Source organism: Nesoenas mayeri (assembly GCF_963082525.1).
Source record: "Nesoenas mayeri genome assembly, chromosome: 10".
In the NCBI taxonomy this organism is placed as follows: domain Eukaryota; kingdom Metazoa; phylum Chordata; class Aves; order Columbiformes; family Columbidae; genus Nesoenas; species Nesoenas mayeri.
In genome coordinates this window covers 21,812,855-21,840,730 of record NC_137560.1, presented here as the reverse complement: position 1 = coordinate 21,840,730, position 27,876 = coordinate 21,812,855, and the positions used below count along the sequence as shown (strand labels likewise).

Genomic DNA, 27,876 nt, shown 5'->3' with positions numbered 1-27,876 from the left:
AGCATTGGTGCTACTGATAGGAACACACACACAGAGACCTACACACCCACCCCTCCCGCTCCCCTCTGGTCCAGCGATTCTCCTGGTTCCAAGCCGTGGGCTCAGGACTTCTATTGGGAAAACTTGCCCGAAGACTTGACCCGTCCCAAGCCTTTAAGAAGTTCCTGAGAAGCCACCTGATCCCGTGGTCCACCAGTCAGGATAGGAGAGAGACAAGCATATTTAAGGGGTGGTTCCCTCTCTTCTTTTCCTAAAGATGCGTGTCTTCCTCAAATACATCCACGTCCTCGCTCGCCTGCTTATTGATCAGGACATCCCAGCTGTCGGGGCCATTGATGGTGTTGCCACCGTTCACGCTCGGCTTCTTCTCCTGCATTTCCGACTGGCTGTCACTGGCCACGTCCAAGGTGGGGTTGTCATGGCAGCCGTTCTCAACAAAGCGCAGCTCCTCGCCGTGCGACTGCAAAGGACAAGAGGAACACAAATGGAGACAAAGGAGGACAGGTCTCAATGCTGCAGAGAAGCACAACCGGACAAGGTTGTGAGGGTCACCGATGACATCGCAGGGTCAGTGGGAAAAGGTAAATTTACTCCCAGCCCAGCCCTTGCAGTGGGAATGAGCCGTCCTGAGCACAGCAAGAGAAGGGTTTGCATCCCTCTTATGCCCAAATAGGTTCCCTTGCTGCACCAGGAATGTATCCCACTATGTTCAGTGGAAAACAATCTCCCTTTTAGCTTTCCAGTCCCATTGTCCTGAGGGACAAGAGTCCAGCCACCTTCCTCACCTGTCCAGCATTCACTCACCACGTTCTTCATCTTGGGCAGGCGTCTCTGCCAGCAGTTGTAGATGAGCCCCAGCACAATGATGATGGCGCAGATGGAGCCGATAATCACCAGTACCACAAAGAGTTTCCCGTAATCGCTGCGTGTCTGGTTGGGGTGCGACTGGCAGCTTGTTGTGGTTGAGTAATTCTGGATGCCGATCTGGAAGGAAGAAAGGGGTATGCTAAATCCCCTGGCCTGCAGACAGGTGGGATCCGGGTCAGACTTTCCAGGAGCATCACTGTGGGCAGAGGAACTAAAAGCCAGGGGTGGGCAGTCAGGATGTTCACTGTCTAACAGGACTAGAAGGCACATGACTAAATTTAACACCATCTTCCATGAAAGCTGATACATCAGCAAATGACAGTAGGCACAATCTTACCTTGATCACTGGCACAAGGACCAGACCAATGTGCAAGACAAGGAGGATTTAATGGGAGAAATCACCCAACAGTACCCAAAACAAACCATGGACCATTGATGGGTGCTGAGGCTTTGGTGACTGAGAATGAAACCGTAATAAACAGGTTCCTATTAAAGCTTTGGTCCTAAGAGTGTACAGTGGTCTTTCAAATGTCTTGAAAGCAGACAGCTGCCTGCTGGTTCCAAAAGCTGCCTTAGAAATGGGTCCCCTGTGGTTGTCAGCAAACAAAGCTGGTTGGTCCCAGTGATTCCACAGATCTCAAACAGGTTACCTATCAATTCAAAAGCAAGTATGACAGGTGTAAGAGAATATCCTTCCTCCTCCCCAGCTTGTGCTAGTGCAAGGTTAGTGTTTTATTATTGATGGAGCTGGAGGCAGGTGGCAAGGCTGCTCTGGTAGGATGCATGTTAACGTAGGGTCACAGCTGCATAAAGAAGTCAAACCTTGCACTGACGCAAATCCTTCTTTCTGGACAGTTCTAGCTGCTGATACTTCAGTCACGCAATTTCTAGATGGCTGGCTTTTTGCACTTTCTCTAGTGTAAGCCAATCAATACAGCATTGAGCACTTAATTCGCTTTGTCTAACTGCACCAGTTTGTTAGGTCAGGGAAAAAACAGAGAGCAGAGAATCAGGAAGGCCATAGCCCAACTCTGCTGCTGTGGTCAGCAGAGTGACTCCAGTAGTGTAAAAAACACAAGCAGAATCAGGCCCTTGGTGTCTATATATCTTGTAGGCCTAAGGAGCAAAGTCAGAGGTCATGTGACTAATTTGTCCTCATCTCTATCCTCTTCCAAGGTGTCCATGGTGAGAGGAGAATATGTGAGGGCAAGAGGCAGCTGGCAGTGGAACATGGCATCTACCACCTTTGGTCTCTGCCTGCCCTTGCACAGGCAGTTGTCCAAAGGAGTGAAATGCAGATCTGGGGATTGCAGGAAGGTGTGTGAACGTGTCCCATCTAGTATAGGCACCTCTCCCGCCTCCTTCAGCAAAGCCTGAGCTACTGAGAGCAGCCAATGGATGTAAATCAGTTGTAGGGTGAGCAGGATCAATCCTGGGGCTCTGCAGCACCTACATCGCCACAGGCAATAGCATAGAAGGGATGAGACCAAGTAACCCAACAAAATCTATGTGCCTAAAGCAGCTTCACAATCAAGCCAGAAAAGCAAGGAGGGGATAACCCACAGCTATGCTCTTAATATGAGCAGACATTTGATGGCCTGGCAACTACCGGAGAGGGGAGAAGGGAGTTTGCCAAGTGTCTGACTCATCTGTTTGCCTGCTGTGGGTTCAGCACTCGGCTAGAATGAGATATACTCCCAGCTTTCAAACTGCTTAATTGTATAGGTAGTCTTAACAAACGGATGCAGGCGGACAGGCTCTTACCTCAGCTAAGCTCCTCTTAACATCCCCCAGTGCCATGAGAACATCTTTTGTAGGGATGACACCTGTAGAGAAGGAGAGATCAGTACTGCTCGCAGTTCAGGTTAGCTCAGACAGATAGAATCAGAGAATCATTTTGGTTGGAAAAGACCTTTAAGATCATCAAGTCCAACCATGAACTCAACACTTACCAATCCACCTCTAAATCATGTCCCTGAGAACCTCATCTACACATGTTTTGAACCCCTCCAAGGATGGTGACTCCACCACTGCCCTGGGCAGCCTGTTCCAATGCCTGACAGCCCTTTCCAGGAAGAAATTTTTCCTAATATCAAATCTAAACCTCCCTTGGCACAACTTGAGGCCATTTCCTTTTATCCTCTCACAAGAGGCAAAGTGCAGAAGACGGAGCTTTGCACAAGTGGTGAAGGACAAGCTAGAAGGAAGACATGAAAAAAAAGATTGTCCTCAGCCCTCCTCCATCCCCCAGGTCCAGTTAACACTGGGAGCTGGTGGGATTGCAATGGACTGGAAAGCAGAATCTTCTTCCAACATGGTTGAGCACCTCCATTTGAGAGCACCTTAAACACACCCTCCCCCATCATGAGAAGGCTCCTTCTCCCAGCACTTACCCTGTTCCCCTGCCAGTGTCATTAGCAAGTGCTTGTCGTTCTCATTGGGTTTGCTCAGAGAGATCAGCCAGCGGTCCTGCAGCCCGTCCGCCTGTCTGGAGAAGGCATCTTCCACCAGTGCCAACAGCTGGGGACCTCTCTCCAGCCGAAACTCCTCCTGCCACCGGAAAGGGACCTTGGTGAGTGCATGGAGAGAACACGGCAGATGTAGCACAGAGACCCCTGAACCGGCTGTGCCCACAAGCCAGCAATGCTAACTAACCCTGGTGCAACGCTCCCCCATGCCCCAGGCTGGACCCACACACATCTCCTCACACACCAGCCCGAGATATGAGGAAGAAATTGTTGCCCCTGAGGGTGGTGAGAGCCTGGCCCAGGTTGGCCAGAGAGGTGGTGGATGAACCATCCCTGGAGACATCCCAGGCCAGGCTGGACGGGGTCTGAGCAACCTGAGCTGGTGACGATGTCCCTGCTCATGGCAGGGGGGGCACTAGATGAACTCTGAAGGTCCCTTACAACCCCAACTATTTTGTGATCCTGTGATTCTACAACCCTCCTCCTGGGCCCCTGTGGTCACCATACACCCCGGACCATGCCAAGTCCAGCTGCCCCATCGCACAGGGATCCTGCAGTGATGTTATCGGGCGAGACAAGGCGGAGGCAGCTGGGCTCCCCGCAGCCAGCGCAGGGTCAGCGGGTGCCGCTCAGCCTGACGAGCTCCAGCCATCCCTTGGCGGGCTACTCTGCCGCTTCCTCACTCCTCTGTTTCTATTCTTATCTCCGGTTGCCATGCCAACCTGAAGGCCACACAGATGATTAATAAAATGGAGAGCTCTTGTTGCCATGGCGATTTGAAGCACTCAGGGCAGGCACAGTCCTGTGCCGAAAATGGCCTAATTGGAAAAGACACCGATGACTGGGGCCTGGATCACAAGGGCCCGGCGGTGTCTGGTCTCATCAGGTCAGGGTTTTGGCACGGAGGCAGCAGGGACAGCGAGGAGCCCGCGGCTCCGTTTTGGGGATGCAGAGCAAGGGGGAGCAGGAGGAGGAGAGGGAGAGATGTTTCTAGCGATGGGAAAAGCAGAGGTTGCAGAGCACTGATAAATTCTACCTAGTGGGGAAAAAGGAGCTGAGAAGGAAGCCTGAACGCACATCAGGTCACCTCCTGAGGTGCAGCCAGGTCAGATCCCACTGTCCTCACCTGGGCAAAATTCCCCGGTATAATGAATGGGAGATGTGCCCAGAGAAAGACTGAAGTGATTGCTTTGCCCATAGCCCATTAGGAAGATAAATGGGCTGCCAGTTTAACCCAGCGATACAGACAGCATCCCTGCAGCAGGGAGAAGCCTGGCACTATGAAAAATACTAAAACTTAAGCTGCAGCCCTCTGGAATGGACTAAATACCCTCTGTGTCCCTCAGCTTTTAGGTCGGAGTTGGCACCACACCAGGTCATCAAAACATAAGAAATATGTGAGGAATTCCCACTTACACTAATTTAAACTACAGAACTTGCAATGCAGGTTGTCCCTCGCAACCCTGGGAATCCAAACAGCACAGGGCTCGGATACAGAAATCAGAAAACAGGGACGGGCAGAGGGTGGGTGAGTTATCCAAACCGAGCCCATTACCATGGGTAGGAAACAAAGTGCGGCAACACCAGTGGAAAGGAGAAGAGCTTGATTCCAGCTTCAGCCACGCAAGGTGGCAATGGGAGGCAAGGAACGAAGCGACGTTCATGTTAAATATGTATGTTAACCAGTGTCCCTTTGAATAAGTGGGAGGACAGCACAAATCATTCGCTGGGAAATATGTTTTGAAACATGAAATCAAGTAGAAAAACAGTTCAGTCCTGCCTATCCCAGGGCTCTGTCTTCTTTCAGCAAAGCAGAACTGAGGATTCAACAGCAAAGACACAATTTGGTCAAGAAACATCTGCACATCTGCTTTTCGGTTCTCGCCCTTCCAGTGGTTTAAACAACACAAGTGCAAGTGACCATAGGAAGGAAATTACTACGTGTTACAAAATTAACCAACATTTAAAGCCCACAGAGATGGGAGGAAGCGCCATGGGGACTGGGACATGGAGGCAACAGGGCAGCGGGACTCTGGTTTTCAAGGACTGATTTTCTGAGTTGCAGTTGTGAACCGTTGGAGGCTTTTAAGTATCTCTGTTAAGAGCAAACTGGTTTGCCTGGATCAGGACATAAGAGATTAACTCTTCATCTGCCCTGAAAGCTGCTTTATTGGGTATAGGAATTCCCCTGGTTTCCCTGTGCCCAAAAAGTTCACCTTGGGAAAACCAAACCAAACCAAACCATAAAAACCCACTAAAATCACAACTCACCAGTGGTGGCAATAGGTCAGTGCCACAGAACCACCCTGCAGTAACGAAACCAGGCAGGAGCCCCAGGAAGCGAGCGGGCAGACACGCGAGGCCAGCGCAGGGACCTCCAGTGAAACATTTCAGTCTCGGGCTGTCAAGCTCGTAATCATTTCTTAGTATTATGAAAGGCACCTTGACCCCAGGCCTTTCACAATTGGTTTTAAAGTGCCCAGCAGAGGTGAACAAGCCCTTTTACCAGGGATCCACACGGGGCTCTGGGCTCATGAATTAACTGCAGCTTTATAGGGATGGATGGACAGGCACTGGATTAGCAGAGCGTGGCTGGTTAACAGACCCAGATAACACACAAGATAACAGGATGGGGAGAAGAGGCACTTAAGGAAGATTTAGTGACAGCTGCTTGACACTGAACCATTCACACTGCAAATGGGGAGTCCTTATTCCTCTGAGCCACCAGAGAAACGTGACTATACCCTGGAAGGAAGGAAAAGAAAGAGAGAGAAGGAGAATTCCCCTTCAATCCTGCCACGTTTCCTACCAGTAAGGGGTGCAATGCTAAAAGCTCCCATGTCTCCTGACAATCCAGGTACTGAGTGGCACAGACCAGCAGCCAGCAGTTAGTCAAAAATGGGACCGACATGTGCTAGACTTTGAGCAAAATCATCTCTCCCCTCCCACGCTTTCCCCATTTGGAGAACAGGAATATTTCTGTCCTCCTCCCCTTCTCTCCACAGCCTCTACAGGGACTTTGAGATTTAGTGCTTTTACCATGTTCTGTAGTGAAAGCAGACAGCAGGAGCTGTGTCTGCCTCCACATCTCTAAGCACTATTCTCCACATGCCATCAAATCTCTTTGGGCTGACTTACACAGTCAACGTTATCCGACATATTCAGGATGATGTAGTTTTTCCCCGCAAGGTTGCTCCAGTCTTTGCAGATCACCTGGAGAGACAAGACATAAAGACAGCTGGGTTTGGGTAGCAGATGCAGCTCTCCTGATGAAAGCATCATGTATACAAGGGACAGGAGCAAGGGGCTGTGCCACACTCCAGAGAACTGCCTCTCCAAGGACATAACTGTCCTCTAAACCTCTGCATTAAGGAGGATTCACTATTTCAGTGTTCGCACATGGGGCAGGGACAAGGCACTGTGCCAGCCTGCCAAAGCCCAGCTTACCTTCCAGCTCTATCTAGACTCCAGGAGGACTCAGGTACTCAGTGGAAAGCTCTCCAGCCTTCAGCCTCACCCCTAGTGTGAGCAGCACTTAACACAAAACCTGAAACCAAGAGCCTCTGCAGTCCTTAAGCAAACTGGGCAGCACTTTGCAGGCAGGATTGGACACACAGAGGGACTGAGTCACTTGCTCGGGCTCCTGAGTACCATGGGCCAGAAAGCACAATTAAAAGCTTTCCCTGGTACTTTCTCAGCAGCCAGCTCCTGCTGGTTTGCTGGATTCAGGAACTGCAGCTCACCTCACACCTCCACTCTCATGGGCCCTCCTGGACCAGCATCCTCCCGGATCGCTGTGCCCCGCTCCACCTGCTCTGCATCTGGCCCCTGCAGGCAGCAGCAGCAAAAATAGCATCTCCTTCTCGCTCCCTCTCCAGAAATCCTTGGGGTCATTTTTGTTCTGACACTTCCAATAATGCAGGCAGAGGAAACAAGGAGCTTTTGCTGCTGTGTATGCCCCAGAGGGCAGGTGTTTATTAGAAGCAGGATTTTGAGCAGCAGCTCACTGAGGAAGATGTGAGGGGGCAGGGCTTTCAGCAAGGACGACAGATATCCTTAAGAAGAGCTGTGAAATACTGTCTCCAAAATTTGGTTTTGGCTGGATGAACAGATAAAGCTACTTCTAACACTCAGACACAGGGGGATGGCTAAAGCTAAGGGGTTAAACACCCCTTTAAGAGAGAAGCACCCAAATATCTCCACTGCAACCTCCCACTCTGCTCCCAGTGGTACCTGTGCTGAGTCCCAGGGCAGCTCTGTCGGCAGCACGGCCACGCGGGCGTCCCCAGCCTGAGGTGACAAGCTCCTCTCTGCTGCCACCGTCTCCGTGGCTGCCTCGGTGTCATTCCAGATGGGATCCAGCGCAGGCTCGTCAGCCCTGTCCCACGGAGACGCAGAAGTCGCCGTGTGCTGCTCACTGCCAGAGAGAGTCTGGGTGTCTGGGGAGCTGCCTCCAGGAAAGGGTGTCCCCACAGGCGTTTCCACTGTCTGCTCCGTTCCAGTTAGTGCTGTGGGCTCCAGCATCTCCCACCACACCGTAGTCTCCAAGACCTCCTCTCTGGCCGAATGCTCTTCCCCACCAGCCTCCACTGTGGTCTCTACAGGTTCTGCTCTTGTGGTAGTCACAGTCAGCTCCGAATCTGCTCCCTCAACAGCCCACGTGTCCCCAGCTGTCACCTCAAAGGGCTCTTCTGAAACACTGGGAGACCTTGCGGCAACAGTAGGAGAAAAAATAGAGGACATAGGCAGAAGACCCGGCCCCATGCTGCTCCCAAGGTCTGAGCCTGGAGGAACAGAGTCCTCTTCTTGCCCTCCTACGGCTGCCTCAGTCGCAACACCTGGCCTGGCAGAGGCTGTGGAATACAGAAGGGAGGAGGAATCCTCTTGGCCCATGGGTTCAGCAGATGTAACCTCAGGCCCGGAGGTCTGGAGACTTTCCACTCCTCCCCTGGAGTGGTCTATGGGGAGCAGCCCCTCCTCTTCCTCCAGCGTGCTGGAGAAAGGTCTGTGCAAGTCAGGCTCAACGAATTCTGCTGGCGGCTGGACAGTGGCTGTTTCCCAGTTGTCTTTCACCTGTGTCCCATTCCCTTTCAGCAGCGCCTTCTGAGATGCAGAGGGAAAGCTGTAATCTAAAAAGAGATCCAAGAGACTTCATGTCACATCCTGAGTCACCATGAGCTCGGAAAGGCAGAGCGCTGTGTCCAGGCACAGACAGGATCAAACGGCAGAGACCCTCTAAGAACAGGTAGCCTGCCACCAAAAAAAACCCAACAATCTGACAAGTGCAGTGCAGCCTTCTGCACTTCCCCAGCTCCCTTTCCCAACCCAAGGAACCCACCTTCCCTAGGGATAATTCACATGTTCATGCCCCTGACTCCCTTCTGTCCTGAAGGTTTGTTTGCAGATGTGCCAGCCAGGAGACCTGCACAGAACAGCTTTGGTACCCGGCATCTCCGAGGTGAGGTTCTGAGTGTTAGGAATTAAGCTGGGACCCAGGGATTAATTTCACATGGGACTCAGAAAGATGCTGGTAGCCGCAGTCAGCCACATGTTAAACAAGAAATACGAGGGAAGAGACATAACAGCACAGCAAAGCAAATCCTGCTCCCTGGCACATCCAAGTAATACCACCAGATTGACCTGGGCATCTTCAGTTTGTTCAGCACTTCACAGCAAAAGTATCATCCTGCAAACATCTGCATTACAAGTTTTCTCTGTCATTAAAGAACAGTTTTGCTGCAGGGAAACAGGAGGCAAATCTGACTCCCCTTCCTCCAACTTCAGACCCTGGTGGTTCTGTGGCTCTGACCATGAATGCGTGTGATGTTGCTAGAAAAATGTAGATGCTAAAGGAGAAAGATGCATCTCCCAGCTGTCAGGTGGGAGCAGGCACTGGCTTCTTCTGGAAGCCCAGGAAAAGCTGGGATGCCAGGAAAAGGAGAGTACGTGTCAGATCAGACACATTAAGCTCAGAACGGCAGCCATAAATCCACCAGCCATAAATCAACCTTCATCTTTTTTGGGAAACTGCCTATATGGAGAAACTCTGTTTCAGGAGCCTGCATCTCAGTTAACTCCCTTTCTCCCTAGACGAGCACAACACATATTCTGAGTGAGAAAGGGAAGGAATAGGATCCCTCCACAGCCAGAAACGAGCACCCTGCCCCATCTATGGTTATTGTTATTAAGGAAGCGACTGTCTAAAACCCCCAAGCCCACACCTCTCCTGCCTGCCAAAGCAGATGCCTGAGCACAGTGGGCAGCAGCTGCCTGGACGCCTTCCAGAGCAGATCCGCACAAGGAATCTCCAGGCGTCCCCGACTCCAATCCATCACTTGCTGCTGCTGGAGCGGGCGTGAGCTCCCATGTCAGCACAGACATCCATGGCCATGGATATTCCCTGGCGCCCAGGGTTGCCCGTGCTGCTCCTGCACGCTCCTCCCTATCCCTCCGGAGCAAACAACACTGCTCCCTCCACCCCAAGGAGGGGCAAAGACGCTCTTGTTCAGCTGGCAAGTGGCTTCCTCAAGCCACAGCTCATCCCCTTCCTGCTGTCAGCAGCTCCATCCAGATGCTGCCCAAAGAGAAGCATGATCCAGCTGCTCACCTTCAGGGTTGTGATGTGGTGACTTGTCACCCTGTTCTGGCTGTAAACAGGCCACTGAGATCTACCAGCCACCGCAGGGAGAAGCAATGTCAGCATTGCCCCTGGGTTTTAATAGAGACCCATCCTGGCAGCCCACCTGCCACCACGAGTCCTGCCCTTTGCATCTCCCAGCAGACCGAGGTCTGGCTCACACAGACTCGTTTCCTTCACCGGGGGAGATTGTTTGCCCTGGGAGAGGTGAACGTGAGCTCCAAACCTCTGCAAGAGCTGCCATGTAGGCGATGTCCTGCTTCCTCTGAAATCAATACCGAAACTTCACTGACATCAAAAGGGCCAGGGCTCAGCACCGTGCCAAAGCACAATTCCCCTGCCAGACATTTAATTCATTACATCTCTGCTTCTCCTTCATTCAGAAGAACCCGTCTCAGTTACTGCCCTACAGGGTTCCCTACCCTGTATTTGCCACTATGAGCTATTTAAAGAAACTGTGACAGCTCAGAAAAAGGGTGACCCTCATTGTTTTTAGTACATATAACCCAACCATAAGGTCTTTATTGGATTAAACTGGAAGATCATGTTAACCAGTGATTGAATTACTGATAACTAGAAGGCACTGTAATAAAGACAAGAACATTCCTGGGCTCCCACCGCAACCAGACAGACTGATAGCGCTGTTCATGCTAAAGCACCTGTCAACTTCGGGGAGTCCAAGTTGCATTCTACTTGCTTCTTAAAATGCAGCCAGGTCCGAGGTGGTATCTGCTTGCTGTTTTGCAGCATAGAGCAGCGAGGCTTCCTGCAAAATGGCACACTCCGTCTGATTGAAACTGCAGGGGATTTCAGAGAGGCAAAATGCAATTACTAGTGCTGGAACTGAGCCAGTTGGGGCTAATATCCTCATCTTCCAAAAGCGTGAGGAGAAGTTACTATCTGCAACTCCAAGACATACAAAAGAGGTCACGGCTAAAATAAAGAGCCAGGGCAGCAGAATCCTTAGGTCTCATTATACTTGGCATTTGCTTCAGGTAGAGATAGGGCACCAAGTGCTACAGCTGTTCCCAAACAGCCCCACGTCTCTTTCCTACTCAGTGTCTGAGCTGCAACAAGGCTAAAATAAGCCAGCCTCACCCAAATACTGAGTCGCTTGAGGATAGCTGTGCCAGAATAACACAGCGTGTGGAGAAACCCTCTTTGTCACAGGTCAGCTTTTGTTGAGATGGCTTGTCCCAAGATAGATCACCCAACGTGTCCGTGGACACTAAACCAGGGCATAAACAAGAAGCAACCCAGGAGCTGAGCTCAGGCAGGGGCTGCTCAGCGCTAAGCTGCTTATGGAGACAGTCTTTACCAGGTGCTTCATTTCATTAATGCTTGGGTTGAAGATGGTATTAAGAACTGCAGATTTGCTGTCAGTCTGGATGAAGAGGAAGCAGATTTCGGTAAGGCTGAGCGATGCCGGGATCTCTCCGGCCAGAAGCAAGTAATTCATCACAGAAGGAAGCGAATTGCACTATCAGAGAAGAGTTGGGGGGTGGAAGATATTTTATCCCATTAGCTGGTCAGAAAACTTATTTTCCTTTGAATACAGTCCTTCTAACTGACCTGTCCTGCTACCCTTCATCTTAGCTCTCCTGGCAATCTCTTCTGCTAATTACTATGAATAATTAAAAGCTTACAATTCCCCCCCTCAAAGCACCACATGCCATCCTGGTGACTCACCAACCTATAAGACTGGATTTGATAGCTCCCTGGACAGTCATGCCTTGGTCTTCAAAGGCACAACCTTGGAGTTAAATGAGCAGATCCTGGCTGTGACAAAGCGAGCTTCATGCCAGCCCCATCATCCCACTGAAGATGTGATGGACTCCGGTTCTTGGAGTCTCAGGTGTTGGGAGGCAGAGGAGAGAGATTAAATTTTTTCATTCACCAGACCTTGATGAGTCTTGCCCCAGTTTTTGGGAGCCTGAACTTGTCAGCAATTAAGGATGAGGCTGCCCCAACCTAGAGCATACACTGGAAGAGGAACATGAGTGGCGCTGTGTTCTGATTGAGTCAAAGGAGAACATTGAGGGGTGCAAGCCAGGGACCGCTCCAGGATGGATACACCACCATATAACTCTTCCACTAAAAATAGGGACTCAAAGGAACACACAGCCCTAATGACTCTCATTTTCTCCTCCTAAAGCTAGAAGAGATGTGGCATCTGTTGCCCAGGCAATGAGCGTGACAGTAGGAAACATTGAGGATTAGAAGCCTCCAGGCAAAACAAGATGGGGAAGGTGAGAAGAATGGAGAAGAGGACAAGAAGGGCCAGATGTGAGTCCCTGCAGGTCCACTCTATCTTCAGGGTTGATCTGTGGCTCAGGCTAATTTGATGCCACAGCTGAAACAAAGCGGCCAAACCCAAACTACAACCTGAAGAGCTTCTGGGTTCCCTGTGAGCCTGAAGGCAGGGGGATGCAGAAGTAACAGGTTCACAGCTCCACTGAACTGCCTCTTGGCTGAAGTACGAGCCACAGGCTGCTTCTTTCCATAAGGATACAGCACCCACGTTCCCACCAGACCTCATCCATCTCTTCCAGATGTGGCTCTGTGGGGTAGCAGCTGCACACGGGTTAGCAAGGATGCGGGCGTGCGCTTCTGTGCACACTCAGACAGAAAGACACGAATCTCGGGGCCCTTCCACAGGCTGGTGATCACTGATGTCAATATAGATTTACTGTTCCGTAGCATAAATCAGGAAAAGCACATTATTCCGGAAAAACAGAGCCCTGGGCTGAGCTGTGCTCTGCCAGTGGGAGTTTGTTCTCACTTTCTAATGGACTAACAGGTGGCCTTAGATGCCACATGTTTTCCAGAAATATGTTTAAAGGATGTTTGAGTGCACTTAAAAAAGAGCAGCAGCTGCAGATTGTTATTACTTTTCCTCTCTTGCAGCCTCAAAGTCACACAAAGGCAGAGGAGTCTCCCCGCACGGTCTTCAGGACATAAAAAAACCCCAAAATCATTAATACAGCCTTGAAATCTCACAGGATCTGGCCTATCTGCGATGAGACCACCAATTCCAGGCCCAATAACTTTACACCAAACACAGAAAGAAACCAGCACACATCTCCTTTCCTAACAGTTAATTTTCTCTCTCCAGTAGCACGACAATCCTATTTCGTGCCTTGATACAGGGTCTCAAATCTGTGCCTGGGACAGAGTTACCAACTATGCCAAGCTACACTTCATTGTTTTTCAGAGAGAAATCACACATAAGGAAAACTTATACCATAAACTTTTTTTTTCCTTAAACAGCAGCTGTTTGAAACTGTTTAATGGATTTATACATTGAAAATAACCCAACAGATGTCATCACACAGTTCCACGAGGTATCATATGGCATCCCTCACACGGGCAGCCGTCAGGTCCATCGGCTGTGTGCATCTCGTGCACAGGCTTTGCACGACAGGAGAAGGCTGCACAATCTAGGGATGCTATTACAATATCCTTTATTGTAAAATGACACACAGCAGGTTTCTAATTAAATTTTAAGTAGAAATGCGCTCCCAGCTCTTGAATAATTCAACCTGTTCTATTAACCAAGGTTCTGAAATGCCACTGAGACACGAGCTCTGGACGCAGCAATGGCCAGAGGCAGGGGGGAAAAAAACAGTGCTTGGAAGCACAAAAGTGATTAGCTGGGCAGTGGACAGGGCAGGGTATGCGGAAAGGACAGCTGAAAGAGCACATCTGTTCATGGAGGAAAGCACTGCAGGCAAGAACGGAAGGAGAGAAGAGCGTGTTCTGCATACAAATGGGGCCGGGCACGTGCAGGAGGCGAGGCTGGGTTCGGTACCCAGAGCATCTCGCTCTCAATGCACAAGCACACGCTGTTCTCCAAGTCACGTCCCGATCTGTGAGCACATGCAGGTGCCTGCTGGCACACAAATAAAAGCGCCGCTGAGCAGCCTGCCAGCGCCTGAGCCAGAGCACAGCCCAGGGAACATGAACCATCCGCCCTGAGCAGCGCTGCGGGGGCAGCATCCGCACAGCTGCCCCACGGCCCGGCCCGCGAGCGCCCCAGGGCAGTGAGAGCATGGCCACGGGGGTTTAGCAGCAATGTTGGTGAGCAAAGGGCTCTGGAGACCTAAGCTGACAGGCTGAGAGAGCTGGGGTGTTCAGCATGGAGAACAGAAGGCTCTGGAGAGACCTTATTGCACCTTTCAGTGCTTAAAAGGGGCCGATAAGAAAGATGGGGACAGACTTTTCAGCAGGGCCTGTTGCGATAGGACAAGGGGTGATGGTTTTAAACTAAAGGAGAGAGACTCAGGCTGGACATGAGGAAGAAATTGTTGCCCTGAGGGTGGTGAGAGCCTGGCCCAGGTTGGCCAGAGAGGTGGTGGATGAACCATCCCTGGAGACATCCCAGGCCAGGCTGGACGGGGCTCTGAGCACCCTGAGCTGGTGAAGATGTCCCTGCTCATGGCAGGGGGGGCACTGGGGAGCTGGGAAGGTCCCTTCAACCCAAACTGTTCTGTGATTCTGTTCTATGATTCCAAGCTGGGATGGCCCCTGCCCCCCGCGCAGGCTGAGCCATAGCGCTGCAGCAGCCTCAGCTCTTTGGGAAGGTCACAGAAACAGGAATGGAGATAAAATAAGCTTTGTGCTTTCTAACTGCAGACCTGAGTCAGACCCGCTGAGAGAAAGGCAGCGGTACTGGATAAGGAGGAGGGATAAGGCTGAAGCCTGGCCCTGGGTAACACTTAATACACATCCCACATGACACTTAAGAGCAGGAACATGTGAAATAATCTCCTAAGCTACTGCAAACACTGCAAACGCTCGTCCTTCTTCCTGCCATCCCTCTCCCTGAGAGCATCTCAAAGCCAGCGAGGGGCTTAGGACAGACCACTGACGGGAGTCACTCGTCTCAAAAAACACTCCACAGATGAAAGCAAGCTCAGATGCTAACAAAACTCATTTTGGCCATGGCTCCCAGGGAACAGGCAGGACAGGGCAGGTGCCCAAGAGAGAAAACCCACTGCCTTCTCTTGGGCCAAATCCCCACTCAAGTCATAGCTGCGGAATCTAGGATTTGGCCCAGAGAACCCGGCTTTGACTCAGACCCAAAGATGGCCTTGATGTCTGAGCCAGAGTCTTGAGAACCTTAGGTTGTGCTTAATTGACAGCAACAGAAAGAAGGGAGAGAGAAGAGAGCAGAAAAGGGGGAAGGAGAGAGAGAAAGAAGGGCATGAGGCAATGGGAAGCTAGACAGAGGCAACACTTCTCCCAGCTCATAGCAGCTCAGGAATAAATGCTCAGCTGTAACTTGGTTTCTAAAGCCTGTGCTTGCTCAAGGTTCACTGGGGACACATCAGGCACTGAGGTGAGAAAATAGAGCTGACGTTTAATCTCAGGCCCTCTTAGCGAGAGTTGTGTCAACGCAGGAAAACAGATCCCTGCATCCTTCCGCCTCCCCGGAGTCCCTGCGGCGCGGGGAAGAAGAATGGGGTAAAAACAGCCTACCTGTTGCCGGTCCCAAGTCCAGGCTGGACTCGTTGATCTCTCCCCCATCTTCCCAGAAGTACTGTGGGGGCTGTAAGATCTTGGACTCCTCATTCTCCTCGCTGGCAAAGCCCGATCCTGGGGCAGCATGCAGGGAGCCAGGAGCAAGATCGGGCTCCGTGGCCTCCACGCTGGTTTGCTCATGGGAATTTGTGGCCTCCAGCTGGGACATCATGGCAAAGTCCAGCAGGGAAGTTGACGTGAGGCCATCGGCGGTTGGCTCCTCCGAGGAGGCGAGGCAGAGGCACAAGGTCCCTGTAAAATGACAATAAACCCACGTGAGAGATAGGACTGACACCCACCGGGCTCATCTTCTCCTTGCAGCCAAACCAACCTGCTGGAACACCTGCCCCTCCGATGGGTTGTGCTCTCGGCTGGCAGGAAAATCAGGGTATTTTGGGAAACATCCACAACCCCATAGAGGAGCATCCATATCCAGGAGGAGCCATCCAGCCTGGGGCACCTCTATTAAGTGATGCTTCATTAATGGGTGCCTCGTTAATCACCCATCCTAGAGAGGATGGCTTAAGCCACAAAATTCTGGCCCTGTGAAGTCAATGAGAGTTTCCTATCTGACTGTTACCCAGGAAAGATTTCACCCTAGTGCTTCTAATCTGCAGCTATATTATATGCCGGGGGACCGATGTGAACCAAAACTATTTACATCATCAATATTAACCATATTTTAAATCAGCAGGCTGGAAAGAGGACAAGAGGAAAGAGCCTCAAGTTGCACAAGGGGAGGTTTAAATTGGATATTGGGAAAAATTTATTCACCAAAAGGGCTATTGGTCATTGGAACAGGCTTCCCAGGGCAGTGCTGGAGTCACCATCCCTGGAGGGTTGGACAGACGGACATGAGGTTCTCAGGACATGGGGCAGTGCCAGGGTTGGGGTTATGGTTGGACTCGATGATCTTGAGTGTCTCTTCTAACCAAAGTGATTCTATAATTTGAACTTAATTTTGCCTACATATTTTTTGTTTTCCTAAGGAAGAGCTGACCATCACAGGTAAGAGTTTAAATGCACCAACAGCAAACATCCACCTAACACTAAGCAGGGAGGCAGGCTGCATTTTGGACCGTTCTTTCAACAATTATATCCTTGTTATTTCCATTTAATCTCTTATGAGGTTTGACTGACACTTCTTGATTCCTAGATGAGACTTTAATTGTGATTTGTGTCAAGGTACATTCACATGCATATCATCAAAATGCAAGAAAACAGCACCCGGAACTTGGCTTTATTCAGCTGATAAATACCACCATAAATATGGAGACATAAGGAAAAAAATGAGATTACCAAAACATGTTTTACATTTAAAACAGTTTTGTTAAGCAAGCAAAGTAACTAATTTGGGTGAACTGAACCAATTGCTTCCTAGCCCTCTGTTCTTCAGCACATAAAACAAGATCTCATCCTCTCACAGCTGATTTTTATTCACAGACTAGAAGAAAAAAGGACAAGTTATCCCGCTTTCTCAGCTCATACTCAGTTTCTCAATTCTTAATGAACCAGTCACTGAACTGAACTAATTGAATAAGCTGAAATGAAGACTAATTTGGTGTTTTTCTTTGATAACTGATTTTCTAGACAAGAGAAATGCAGCAAATCTAATCCATCTGGACTTCAGCAGAATATCTGATATAGTGCCTCATCCTGTGTTACCAGAGAGGCAAGAAAAGACACCGACTAGCAGGAAAACTGTAAGGCAACCGTAAGGCATTGGCTATATGAAAAATGAGAGAGGCTTGTGCTGGAGAGAAGCTATTAGTGAAATTCCTCAAGGCCTGTCCTTGGATCTGCTGTTCTTTAACATTTTCCTAAGTGACCTTGGGACAAAAATTAAGGACGTGATAATTAAATTGGCCAAGGACACGAAGCCAGGAGACATCCCCACCGCAAAGAAAGACCGTAGGTACAGCCAGGTGATCTGGAGAATGGAAATAATAGAAATATTAAGAAAAGAAATAGCACAAAGTGATAGGTCACCACCTTGAGAACCACCACCAAATATTTCTGGCACAAGACAGGAAACCACCCATTAGAAATGTCTTAAAAGGAGAAACGCCTGTATTAGAAACAGCTCTGAGACAGCACCGGAACGCAGATAGGAAAATGCTTGCATGGCCCTGGAGTACCAGAAATAGAGAGATTTTACAAAGCGGTGCTGAGACGTCACCGGGACGCTGCACGGACCTGGATACATGTGGTGTGAAATGGTTTAAGCGGAGCTGAACTGCCCCCGGCAAGGGCACAGAGCAGGCAGCCTCCCCAGGTTTCTTCCCACCACCACGTCCTATGACTCCACGTCCCAGAAGGACGAATTCAAATCGGTGCGAGCACCAAGATGAGCTATGGAGCAAGGGCAGATGGGTTGGCCCTGGTGCCTTCACTGAAAACGTTGCCTTGGTAGCACAAAAGTTTGGAGGTTGCCGCTGACTTGCGAGGCTGTTACCAAACCTCTCCTGTGTCCAGTTCTGGGCCCCTCAGTTCAAGAAGGACAGGGAACTGCTGGAGAGGGTCCAACGTAGGGCAACAAAGATGATTAAGGGAGTGGAGCACCTCCCTTATGAGGAAAGGCTGAGAGAGCTGGGTCTCTTTAGTTTGGAGAAGAGGAGGCTGAGGGGTGACCTTATTAATGTTTATAAATATATAAAGGGTGAGTGCCATGAGGACGGAGCCAGGCTCTTCTCGGTGGCAAACAATGATAGGACAAGGGGTAATGGGATCAAGCTGGAACACAAGAGGTTCCACTTAAATTTGAGAAGAAACTTCTTCTCAGTAAGGGTGACAGAGCCTGGAACAGGCTGCCCAGGGGGTTGTGGAGTCTCCTTCTCTGGAGACATTCAAGACCCACCTGGACATGTTCCTGTGCGACCTCACCTGGGCGTTCCTGCTCCAGCAGGGGGATTGGACTAGATGATCTTTTGAGGTCCCTTCCAATCCCAAACATACTGTGATACTGTGATACTGTGAATGCTGGAAGGCAGAAACGCATTTCTCCAGCCTTCTGCCTGCTCTGAGCCTTCTCCATCTTCCTCTGCTGTTCTTTGAACTCAGCAAAATCCAATATTGGTCACTCTTTCCCATATACACTTGGGCCAGGCTTCAGCACTTCTCCATCTCGTTTATTTTGCTCTATTGATCCAAGGCAAGACCAGCTGAGGCCAGCGCAGCAACAAACAGGGAACGGCAGCAGAGGCAGAATATCGAGGGGGGGAGGTACGGCAGCATCACGGGGCCAACCGAAGCGCCTCTGGGCCTCAAGTTGCACCAGGGAAGGCTGAGATTGGATATTAGGAAAAAAATCTGCACAGAGAGGGTTGTGAAACAGTGGAACAGGCTGCCCAGGGCAGTGGTGCAATCACCATCCCTGGAGGGGTTTAAAAGGCACATACATAGATGAGGTTCTTAGGGAGACGGTTTAGTGCTAAGGTTAGGTTATGGTTGGACTTGATGATCTTGAGGGTCTCTTCCAACCGAAATGATTCTATGATTCCATCCCTGGGGACGGGCCGGCTCCCTGCGAGCCGAGCACCACGGTGAAGTCCACGGCTGGAAATGAGGGTTCACACATCTCTTGCACACAAGTGCGGATCTGGAGAGACCCGGCCAGGGACGCCCACCGAGCTCCCATGTGGTGGTGCCCACACTGGGCTTCCCCAGGCTGACACGAGACTGACAGAGAGCAGCGCTGAGCCCCGTGCAGCCCAGCGGAGAGAGGACTTGTCTTGAGGAGCCGACAGCTTAAGTGAACTTGACAGAGAGCAGCAAGGGGGAGAAAGGGAACATTAGTCTCCAAGTTATCCAGGAAAGGGGAGCAGAGAGACCACAGCAGGTCCAAGGCCACATGGAAAACTTGGTGTAGTTAGGACTGCAACCCACTGCCCAGATCCTCCCTGTCCACCCCAATGGCTCAGTTTCTCCCAGCTCCCACTAGCAGAGACAGGGCTGATGTGGCACCTTGGCTTTCCTACAATACACATCCTGCGTGTTCCAGCCAGCTAGGAACCTCAAAATGAACCTCCGTACCAGCTCAAGTCTCTGTTTCCATCAGCCACCCCGGGCTGGGCTGTCTCCAGAGCCTGTCCCACCACCTCTGCAATGGACAGCACGTGGCAGGTGAACCTGGGCACCCACGGAGCTCATCCCACTCATGTGGGAAGCTCAGATCCCAGCAGTTTGCTCACCCTCATTTAACTCCCAAGTGTTTACCCAGTTAAAACCCCCTAAGCTGCATTATCTTGTTTACTGGGAAGCTCTGCTCTCCTCAGCCCAAGATAAAACTACACCACCTCATCCCTAAGAATGAGTCATTAACAGACACAGCCTGACTAAGCCAGGTTTCTCCTGGGGTGGATCTGGAGTAGGACAACACCTTGGGGCATGATCCACAGGCATGGGAGGCAGAGGTTGGCCTGGGGGAACCCTCCGTACCAGCACCAGCTTGAACGCCGCAGGGATAACAGCACCATGGCATCAGCAGAGAAATCCGCATCCTGACACCTCTTTGTATCTTCTGTGTCAGCAGCGAAAACTCAAAAGGCTTGGGGGGTACCGAACAGCAGACCCAAGATTTGCCACCTTCCCCTTTCTCTTCCAAGCATCACATAAAGGAGCTCAACGCAGCTGTCGACTCCAAGGCAGAGAAAGAATCAAAGCACGAGCTGGGAAGCAAAGGGGCACAGCCCAGAAAGGAAATCTAACACCCAAGACGTTGGTGGCGAGCCCTTCTCCTCCCATGATGGGGAATGGGGATTAGACAACTTCTATCAGCCATCAGTTCCCAATTTTGTATTTAAAAAGGCAGATCAAGCAATAGGGAAAAAAAGAAACCCAGATGAATAAAGCCCTGCGACTGTAGATGGGAGGGAGCAGGGAACGGAGCCAGGGCTCGCCAGCTGCTTCAATGGGGTGTTTGTCTCTCATTTCTATTTTTGCGGCACCTCTGCGTAACCTGGAGGAGATGAGGGTCTGCATGCTAAAGAGGGCAGGCAGCCTTCGGGGAAAGCGCCAGGCTGGGAGCACGGGAGGGAAACCCTCCTCAGACCAGACAGAGGAGGGGCGAGAAAAGAGAGAAAGCAGGAGAGGTAGATGGAGAGGGAACAAAACCAGCACGGGAGCCCCGGTGCCGGCTGCGAGCACCCACAAAGCTGACACATGGAGGTAACGCTGACCTTGCGAAAGATGCTTCACCTCTCCAAGGAGCAGAATGGGGAGATTTCAACAACAGGGAATAACAGTGCAGTGTTACCTTTCTGAGGCCACTGGAAAAGAACCAGCCTGAAGGATACACAGAAGAAACGCGTTTGGTAGTTCCTGGCCCCTCAGAAACCAGCTACGACTCGAAGCAGCAAAGCTTGCTCAGTTCAACTCAGAGGATTCGATGCAACAACCCCAGACAAGGCAGATGGGGGAGTTTTGCTCAACAGCAGAACAAAAATATATGTATCTGAGCAAAGAACATCTGCCATGTCTCTCCCAAACTGCTGTGAATAAGAGCAGTTTCACGTTTCTAAGCAATTCAAAAAGAATCCCAAAGTATTTTCTATGTTAGCCGACCAAGAACCACTTTATTCCTTTGCCACAAGGCAAGCCACCTCTCCATGGGATGGGGCAGCTGTTTAAAAGCTCCCAATGGGCCTACTGGATAGAGCTAAAAGTGAAAGAGGAAATAAGTAATTTCTGCATCCAGCTGAAATGAGAGGAGGGATTTGGGGAGATGAAATGGAATCTGGCTGCGACTGTGTCAAACAACCTTTCAAATTTTCTTGCTTTGTAATTCACAACAAGCAAACTTCAATTTTCTCTCCGAGGATACACACAAGCATCCCTTAAGATGTCAGCGCACCAGGCTGACCCCCAGAAGGGCTGTTGTGCCCTTCCCCACGCTGCCACCGAGGCAGGACCAGCCTGCTGAAGGACAGTGTTCGCCTGGAGCACACACTGACTCACCCTTGTCACCACCGAGCCTGTACAACACCACCAGTTACACAACAGGTACCAGGGAGGGGGGCAGAGCATCTCAGCATTGCCAATGCAGCAACCGCAACAATGTCCATCTGGCCCTGCTACCGTTGACCTTCCTTCCAAGCCCACCCCAAGCTCAGGAGTTACCCAAGAACGTTATTTCCTTGGAGAACTGGGTCAGGAATGGGTCATTTACTGATAATCGGTTAGGACAGAAACACAATGACCAGATGAGGGAAGCATCTGCCGGGGATATTCCCTCCCCCAGACCACGGCTCCTGGAAAAGCCGGGGAGCAAGGCCCCATGGCAGAGCAGCCAACAGCACAAACCCCTTGAGAACACAACAAAACACGGAGTAATTTCAATAACAACAAAGGATCCCAACCATAGGCAGTGGGGGAAAATAAGAACATGTAGCTGAGCTGAGGGATGCCCAAGCTGATCCCCCCATGCTCACCTGCAGCCTCTGCCCTCTCAAAACTCAACAGCTCATACAGGGAAGCACATGAGATGACCACCTATTAGAACAGGTCCTTGCGGTGCTTTCAGCGTTACAACCATACCCATCTGGGACACACCACCTATGGGACCTCTCCCAGTCCAGCTCCCACACGGCTTTATTGCTGCTCTCCCATGCTGCACTAGAGCACTTCCAAATCCAGCCACGACTCTAATCCCCGAGATCATTTCCAATTAGGGCTTCAGAAAACAAGATCAGACTGCCATCATCCTCCTCCAGTGCCGCCAGCAACCAGGTCCCTCACCCAGTGTCCCTCTGAAACCATCCCCCTCCCCATGACCCCAGTACACTTTACAAAGCAATGGGAAAAGCACTCAGGTCCACAGGGAGCATATACACTTATCAACCCACACCAACGAGACAACAAGGCACAACTGATGAAGTCCTTGCAATGGGACAGTTCTTCAGAGGAAGATCCTAGAGCACACAGTAGCTCCCATATATCTTTATTCATATATCTTTATATCTTTATAGGCAGCATAACGAGAGCTCAAACACCAGGCTACAGGGTGTGCACATCTGTACGCACTGCATGGACATTCCCTTGCAAAGGACCACCAACATTTGCACCGCTGGCATTTCAGCAGAGAATATCTATGTCGCGCAGACCCTGGTATCACCACGGGAAACAGCAAAGCGCTGCTACAAGATGCACTCGCTTCTGCAGATAATTGCAGATAACGGCAGATGTGCCCTTTGTCAGCACACGTGCACCAAGGGCCTGAGCACTCTGTGCAAGCAGGTCACAGCAACTCGGACAAGCCTGTCTGTCCTTCCCCCTTCACTCAGCCACTCATGTCTGGAGTCATAGTCTTGCTTGGTTTCAGTCTCCCAGACCCTTTTTGCCTTCACACCCTCCCCAAATCGTCTCAGAGCCTTCACACCTCCTTCCTCTGCGCTGCCACGTCCGCTCTCCCCCATGCTTCTCACTATCAACAGCAGCAGTTCCCAGCTCAGAAAGGAGATGCAGTCCCTGCGGAAACAGCACTGGGTAGGCAGTTGCATACAGCAGAAGTGAGTTTTCTTCCCCCGGTTGCCTTTCACAGGCCTCCTCAAAGCAGCCCACAGCCCCCCAGGGGTTAACAGACCACAGGATGAAAGCCACTGATCTAAGAGAAAAACCACAGCCCACAGATTCCTTTGCCCTCTTGAAAGCCCAAAGCATTTCATCTGTCTGCTGAAAAATCTTCTAGCCAGGCCTTTGCTGCTTCTTCTCACTCTGTCCTGACCTGGACCGCAGACCCTACAGCACTTGCTCTGATTTCCAGCACACCAAATAAAGGCTCGTGGCTGCTTCATCTTCAAAGCCTCCCTGCCCAGGCAGAGCGAGCGCTACTGCAGACATAGGAGGGACTTCCCTCGAGCTGTGGTTGCCTGTCAAATATAAAAGAAACCTTTTACATCCCAAAAGATCTTTAAAACTCACTGGGCACCACATGGAGCACAAAACAGTTAGACTCTGCTCCAGCCCCTGCGACACAGCGGTGACGACCACCCTGCCACACGCTGGCACGTCTCAGCAGTCTCATCCCCACAAGGGATCTCCAAACAACCTTGTGCATCCTTGGCCAAAAAGCTCCTGTAAAGATTTGGTAGTCCCAGGGCACATGTACAGGTCCTGATGACCTTCACAAGGTATCAGGCAGGAAAGGAAGAGCCAAGAGTGGATGCGGTTGTCATGCAGAGGGATGGCTGCAATGCTGGCTTCCCAATCACAAAGAAAAATCCCTAAAACAAGAGTGTACATCCAAACCCTGGTAACCACAACAGGGTTTAACCAGGCATGGGGACAGCAGGGGGGCGATCCGAGCTCCAGGAGGCCGTATCTTCCTTGCCAGCATCCCTGGCCCTTTGAACAAACCAACGCACGTGTTTGCTTTGCCTCTGTGCAGGCTCAGCTCGTGCGGCTGACAAATAGCCTCTCTCCATTCTTTTGGGATTACGTGTTCAATAGCCAGCAAGAACTGGAAGCAAGTTCCCCCGGCCGCCAGCTGCGAGCCGTGATGCACCTTCCTGGCAGCTCCCCTCCCCAGGGCCCGGCAGCGCGGCTACCGCGGCCACCGCCGCTTGCCCAGGTACCCACAAAATGCCGGAGCTTCTTCCCACGCCGAGCAAGAGGAAGAAGAACTTTTCTGCGCTCTGATCCGCAGCTCGTCGCCGGCAGCTTCCCCTGGAGGGCTTAATGTAGTTATTTCTACCCCTGATGCCTATAATTAAATGAGCATTTCCTTATGGCACTGAAGAGGCTAAGGAAAAACTGACTATAGGGAATATTCATCCATCCTGATTCATACTCCCTCAGCTTGGGCTCGTTCACACAAAGCTAACAAGGAATCTTCTAAGCAGGCAGAAGGGAAAAAAAATAAACTTAAATAGCCCACATGCAGAAAGCACCTGGGGAGATAACAAGAGAGATGAGACTCATTCCCTCCCTTCTCCCCCTGCTTTTAACATCATTTTCCTACTTGCAAAAGCAAAGGGGCTCAGATACCCTAGAACCTGGAGAGATGTTTCCAGGCTCTGCCAGCAGACCTGTGGGTCTGTGGGTCCCTGATGAGGGCCACGTCCCATTTCAGCCCAGCCGCAGGTCTCCAGAGGCTCCTGCAGGAAGGATGCTTTTCCACCGCCTCGGGAATCGCTCCGTCCCACCAGCTTTCAGGTTTTAACCATTCCCGTCCTGTTGGGACCAGAGGAGCGAGGCCAGAGTGCACTGAATTCTTCCAGCCTGGAACAGATCCTGAATAGCTGAGCAAAGCTACTAACCAAAATGGGGCTTGATTTATAAATTCCCAACAGGCTGCATTGCCGCTTCCAACCTCCTGCCTCGGTAGGAGTCCGGGTGTCCAGAGATGCCCGGCCAACTGAGTCCAGCCCCTCAGGGCTGCCACAACCCCCCCGGGATTACCAGTTTCACTAGATTAGGAACTGAGCTGTCCCCTGGAGCTGCCGCTCACCTCCCACCCCTCCGCCTCTCCCGCTGGGACAGCAGCGACGATGGCAGGGAAAGCCAAGCATCCAAATCCTCCGCATCATCACCAGCTGGACAGCAACACTAGAAAGTTTCCAGTAGCCTCAGCAGAGTAGGAAACGCACCCTCCCCTCAGCACATCAGTATCAGCTCCGATCCTTTCGGCCACCAGATTTTAAAACCACCACGAGGTCCATCTCCTTCCCCCACAGAGCAAATATGACTTTCAGGTGATGGGGATGGGGTCAACGGTACCAGCAGATCTGCAGGGTGGGAATGCGGCAGGTCCCCCCCTGCACCTTGCCTTTCTCTGTAGAGGACGTGGCGCTCTGGCTGAATTTGGGGACACAGCACTCCTGCTGACACGTGGCTAAAGGACCTTTGCCAGCCATGCCCGAGGTTCTCCCTAATGGGGACAACCTGCCTGGAGGAAACCACAAAACTGGCTCTGGAAAGACTTCTTGTTTCTGTGCCATGGAGTATTGGCACAAAACCCCAACAGGTTTTCTGATCCATTTTGCTCTTTACGCTCACTATTGTTCCCAAACCTAAAAGGCTTTATCCCGTCTCTTTAGGGAGCTCCAGACAACAGAGGCGAGTCACCATACATACAGCTCATGGGAAGAGCTGCTCCACAAATGACATGTTCCCCCATATGAATATTTTCGGGAGACTGGAGTAATAAGAGAGATGTGCCAGGGGGCTGGATGTCACTGTATCACAGCTCGGTCGTGCTGGAAGACAGAGACTGGTTGGGAAATCAGCCCTTCCCTCCCTGCCAGGATGACTCAAGACAAAGACTCCCCCACTCTTTAAATGTCCCCGTTCAAAACTCCTGTTCCACACCAACCAGACTGCTGTATAAAAGCGATGGGGATAGGGAGGGAGAGGGCAATCGCAGCCTCATGGTTCTTTGGGGGGATCCCTTTGTTGGGAAATTTCCCCAGACTGTTCAAAAATAGAAGCAGAGCCTTCATAACTATTCTGAGTGTCATTATTCCTGCACTTAATTGCCTTTCCCTGGCACCCTACCTCTCCTCCAAATTTCAAGAGGAAGCTCTCGGAGGAACACAGAACAATTTGTCGTTCCCCCTTCCTTTGTGCCAATTTTGCAGTAGTTCACAAAATTACCACGACGCCAGGAGAAGCCACCGATACAAGACAAGGTGTTTTGGGGGCAGCGCCGCGTGGTCCACTGTGCCGAAGTGCCACGGCATCAGTGCACCCCATCCGGGGTGACATTCATTCTGCCCCCGCACCGCCAGCGCTGTGGGTGCTATGGGGTCCCCACAGGGCCCAGCACCGCGTACCCCATCTTGGAGACCCAGGGTGAACCCCCATCCCCGCAGAGTAAAAGCCACATGCCTCCAACCCCCAAGAATGGGAGCCCGGGGTCACCTGTCACCCCCCAGGGCAGGGACCGGGCGTTCTGGAGCGCTCTGATGCCCCCTATCCAGGGAGAGTTCTGGGACAGGGGTCCCGTCACCCAGGGAGAGCTCTGGGATGGGGCTCCCGGTACCCGGGGAGAGCTCTGGGATGGGGCTCCCGGTACCCGGGGAGAGCTCTGGGATGGGGCTCCCGGTACCCGGGGGTCAACGGTGCTTGCGAGGGCGGGGGTGATGGAGACCGGCCTCCCGCGAAGGTCTCGCTGTCCCTGGGAACTGGACCCAGCGCGGATCCACGGGGCTGAGGGTGGAGGGGAGGGGGGCAGACCCGCCCCCCGCCTGCGGTCCCGGTGCTCTGGGCGCCCCGCAGACAGAACCGACCCCCGCCCGCTGCCCCGGACCGCCCAGCCCAGCCCCGCCGCGGGGGGTCCCGGCGGCCGAGCCCGCCCCAGCCCGCAGGGATGGCGGCGACCCCCGCCCCACCAGCCTCCACTCACCGGCGGCCAGAAGCAGCAGCAACGCCGGGGCCCGGTGCAACGGCTGCATGGCGGCGGCCGCTGCCCTGCCGCGCCGCCTCTTCACGGGGAGCGGGGCCGCCCCGCCGCCCGCCGGGCTCTGCCCCTTGCCGCCGCGCCCGCCCGCCGCCCGGCCTCGCACTGCATCCCGCCGCCCGGCGCCGCCTCCTCCCGCCGCCGCCGCCGCTGCTCCGGGGGCGGGGGAAGCGGCGGGGAGGGGGGTCCGGACTGCCCGCCGGGTGCGCAGACGGAGCGGCCGGGGCAGAGGCGGGGCCCGGCCGCTGATCTGCACCGAATTCCCGGCTGCGGGGCCCCGCTCGCCGCCGGCCCCGGGCGCACAACGAGCGCCGGCGGCGCGGCTGCGGCAGCCCCCGCGGGGGAAAGGCGGCTGGTGGGGGCGGCGACGGGAGCTGAGACCCCAGCAAGAACGGTCACCCAAAACCACGGGGACCTGACAGGATCAGCCCCGAGACCAGAGACCTTGAACATCTGTCTTCTGACCTTTGTTCAGTTGCCCATGACCCACAGAGCCGCTGTGACCTCCTCACCTACCACCTCACTTCATAACATGGGAGAACTTGAAAGGCTGAGGGAGCTGGGTCTCTTTAGTTTGGAGGAGATTGAGGGGCAACCTCATTAGTGTTTATAAATATGTAACAGGTGAGTGCCAGGAGGATGGAGCCAGGCTCTTCTCCGTGACAACCAGTGATAGGACAATGGGTAATGGGTTCAAACTGGAACGCAAGAGGTTCCACTTACATATGGGAAAAAACTTCTTCCCAGTGAGGGTGGCAGAGCCTGGCCCAGGCTGCCCAGGGGGTTGTGGAGTCTCCTTCTGTGCAGACATTCCAACCCGCCTGGACACCTTCCTGTGTAACCTCAGCTGGGTGTTCCTGCTCCATGGGGGGATTGCACTGGATGAGCTTTCCAGGTCCCTTCCAACCACTGACATTCTGGGATTCTGTGATTGAGAGTGGCCTTGCAATAACACTTGCCAGCTCCCTCAGCATTCATGGGGGCCC

General features: G+C 52.1%; 1 protein-coding gene across 1 annotated transcript; it reads right to left on the bottom strand.

Annotated features, from left to right (window-relative positions):
• Positions 1–250: 250 nt before the first annotated feature.
• On the bottom strand, positions 251–26,909 carry PODXL2 (podocalyxin like 2; the record flags this gene model as incomplete). Its single annotated transcript, XM_080350627.1, has 8 exons — positions 26,837–26,909; positions 15,454–15,747; positions 7,569–8,464; positions 6,474–6,548; positions 3,261–3,417; positions 2,632–2,693; positions 805–984; positions 251–460 (listed from the first exon to the last, which is right to left on the bottom strand). The coding sequence occupies exons 1-8, from the start codon at positions 26,883–26,885 to the stop codon at positions 251–253; spliced, it is 1,923 nt and encodes a 640-aa protein (XP_080206753.1). The 5' UTR covers positions 26,886–26,909.
• Positions 26,910–27,876: the final 967 nt, after the last annotated feature.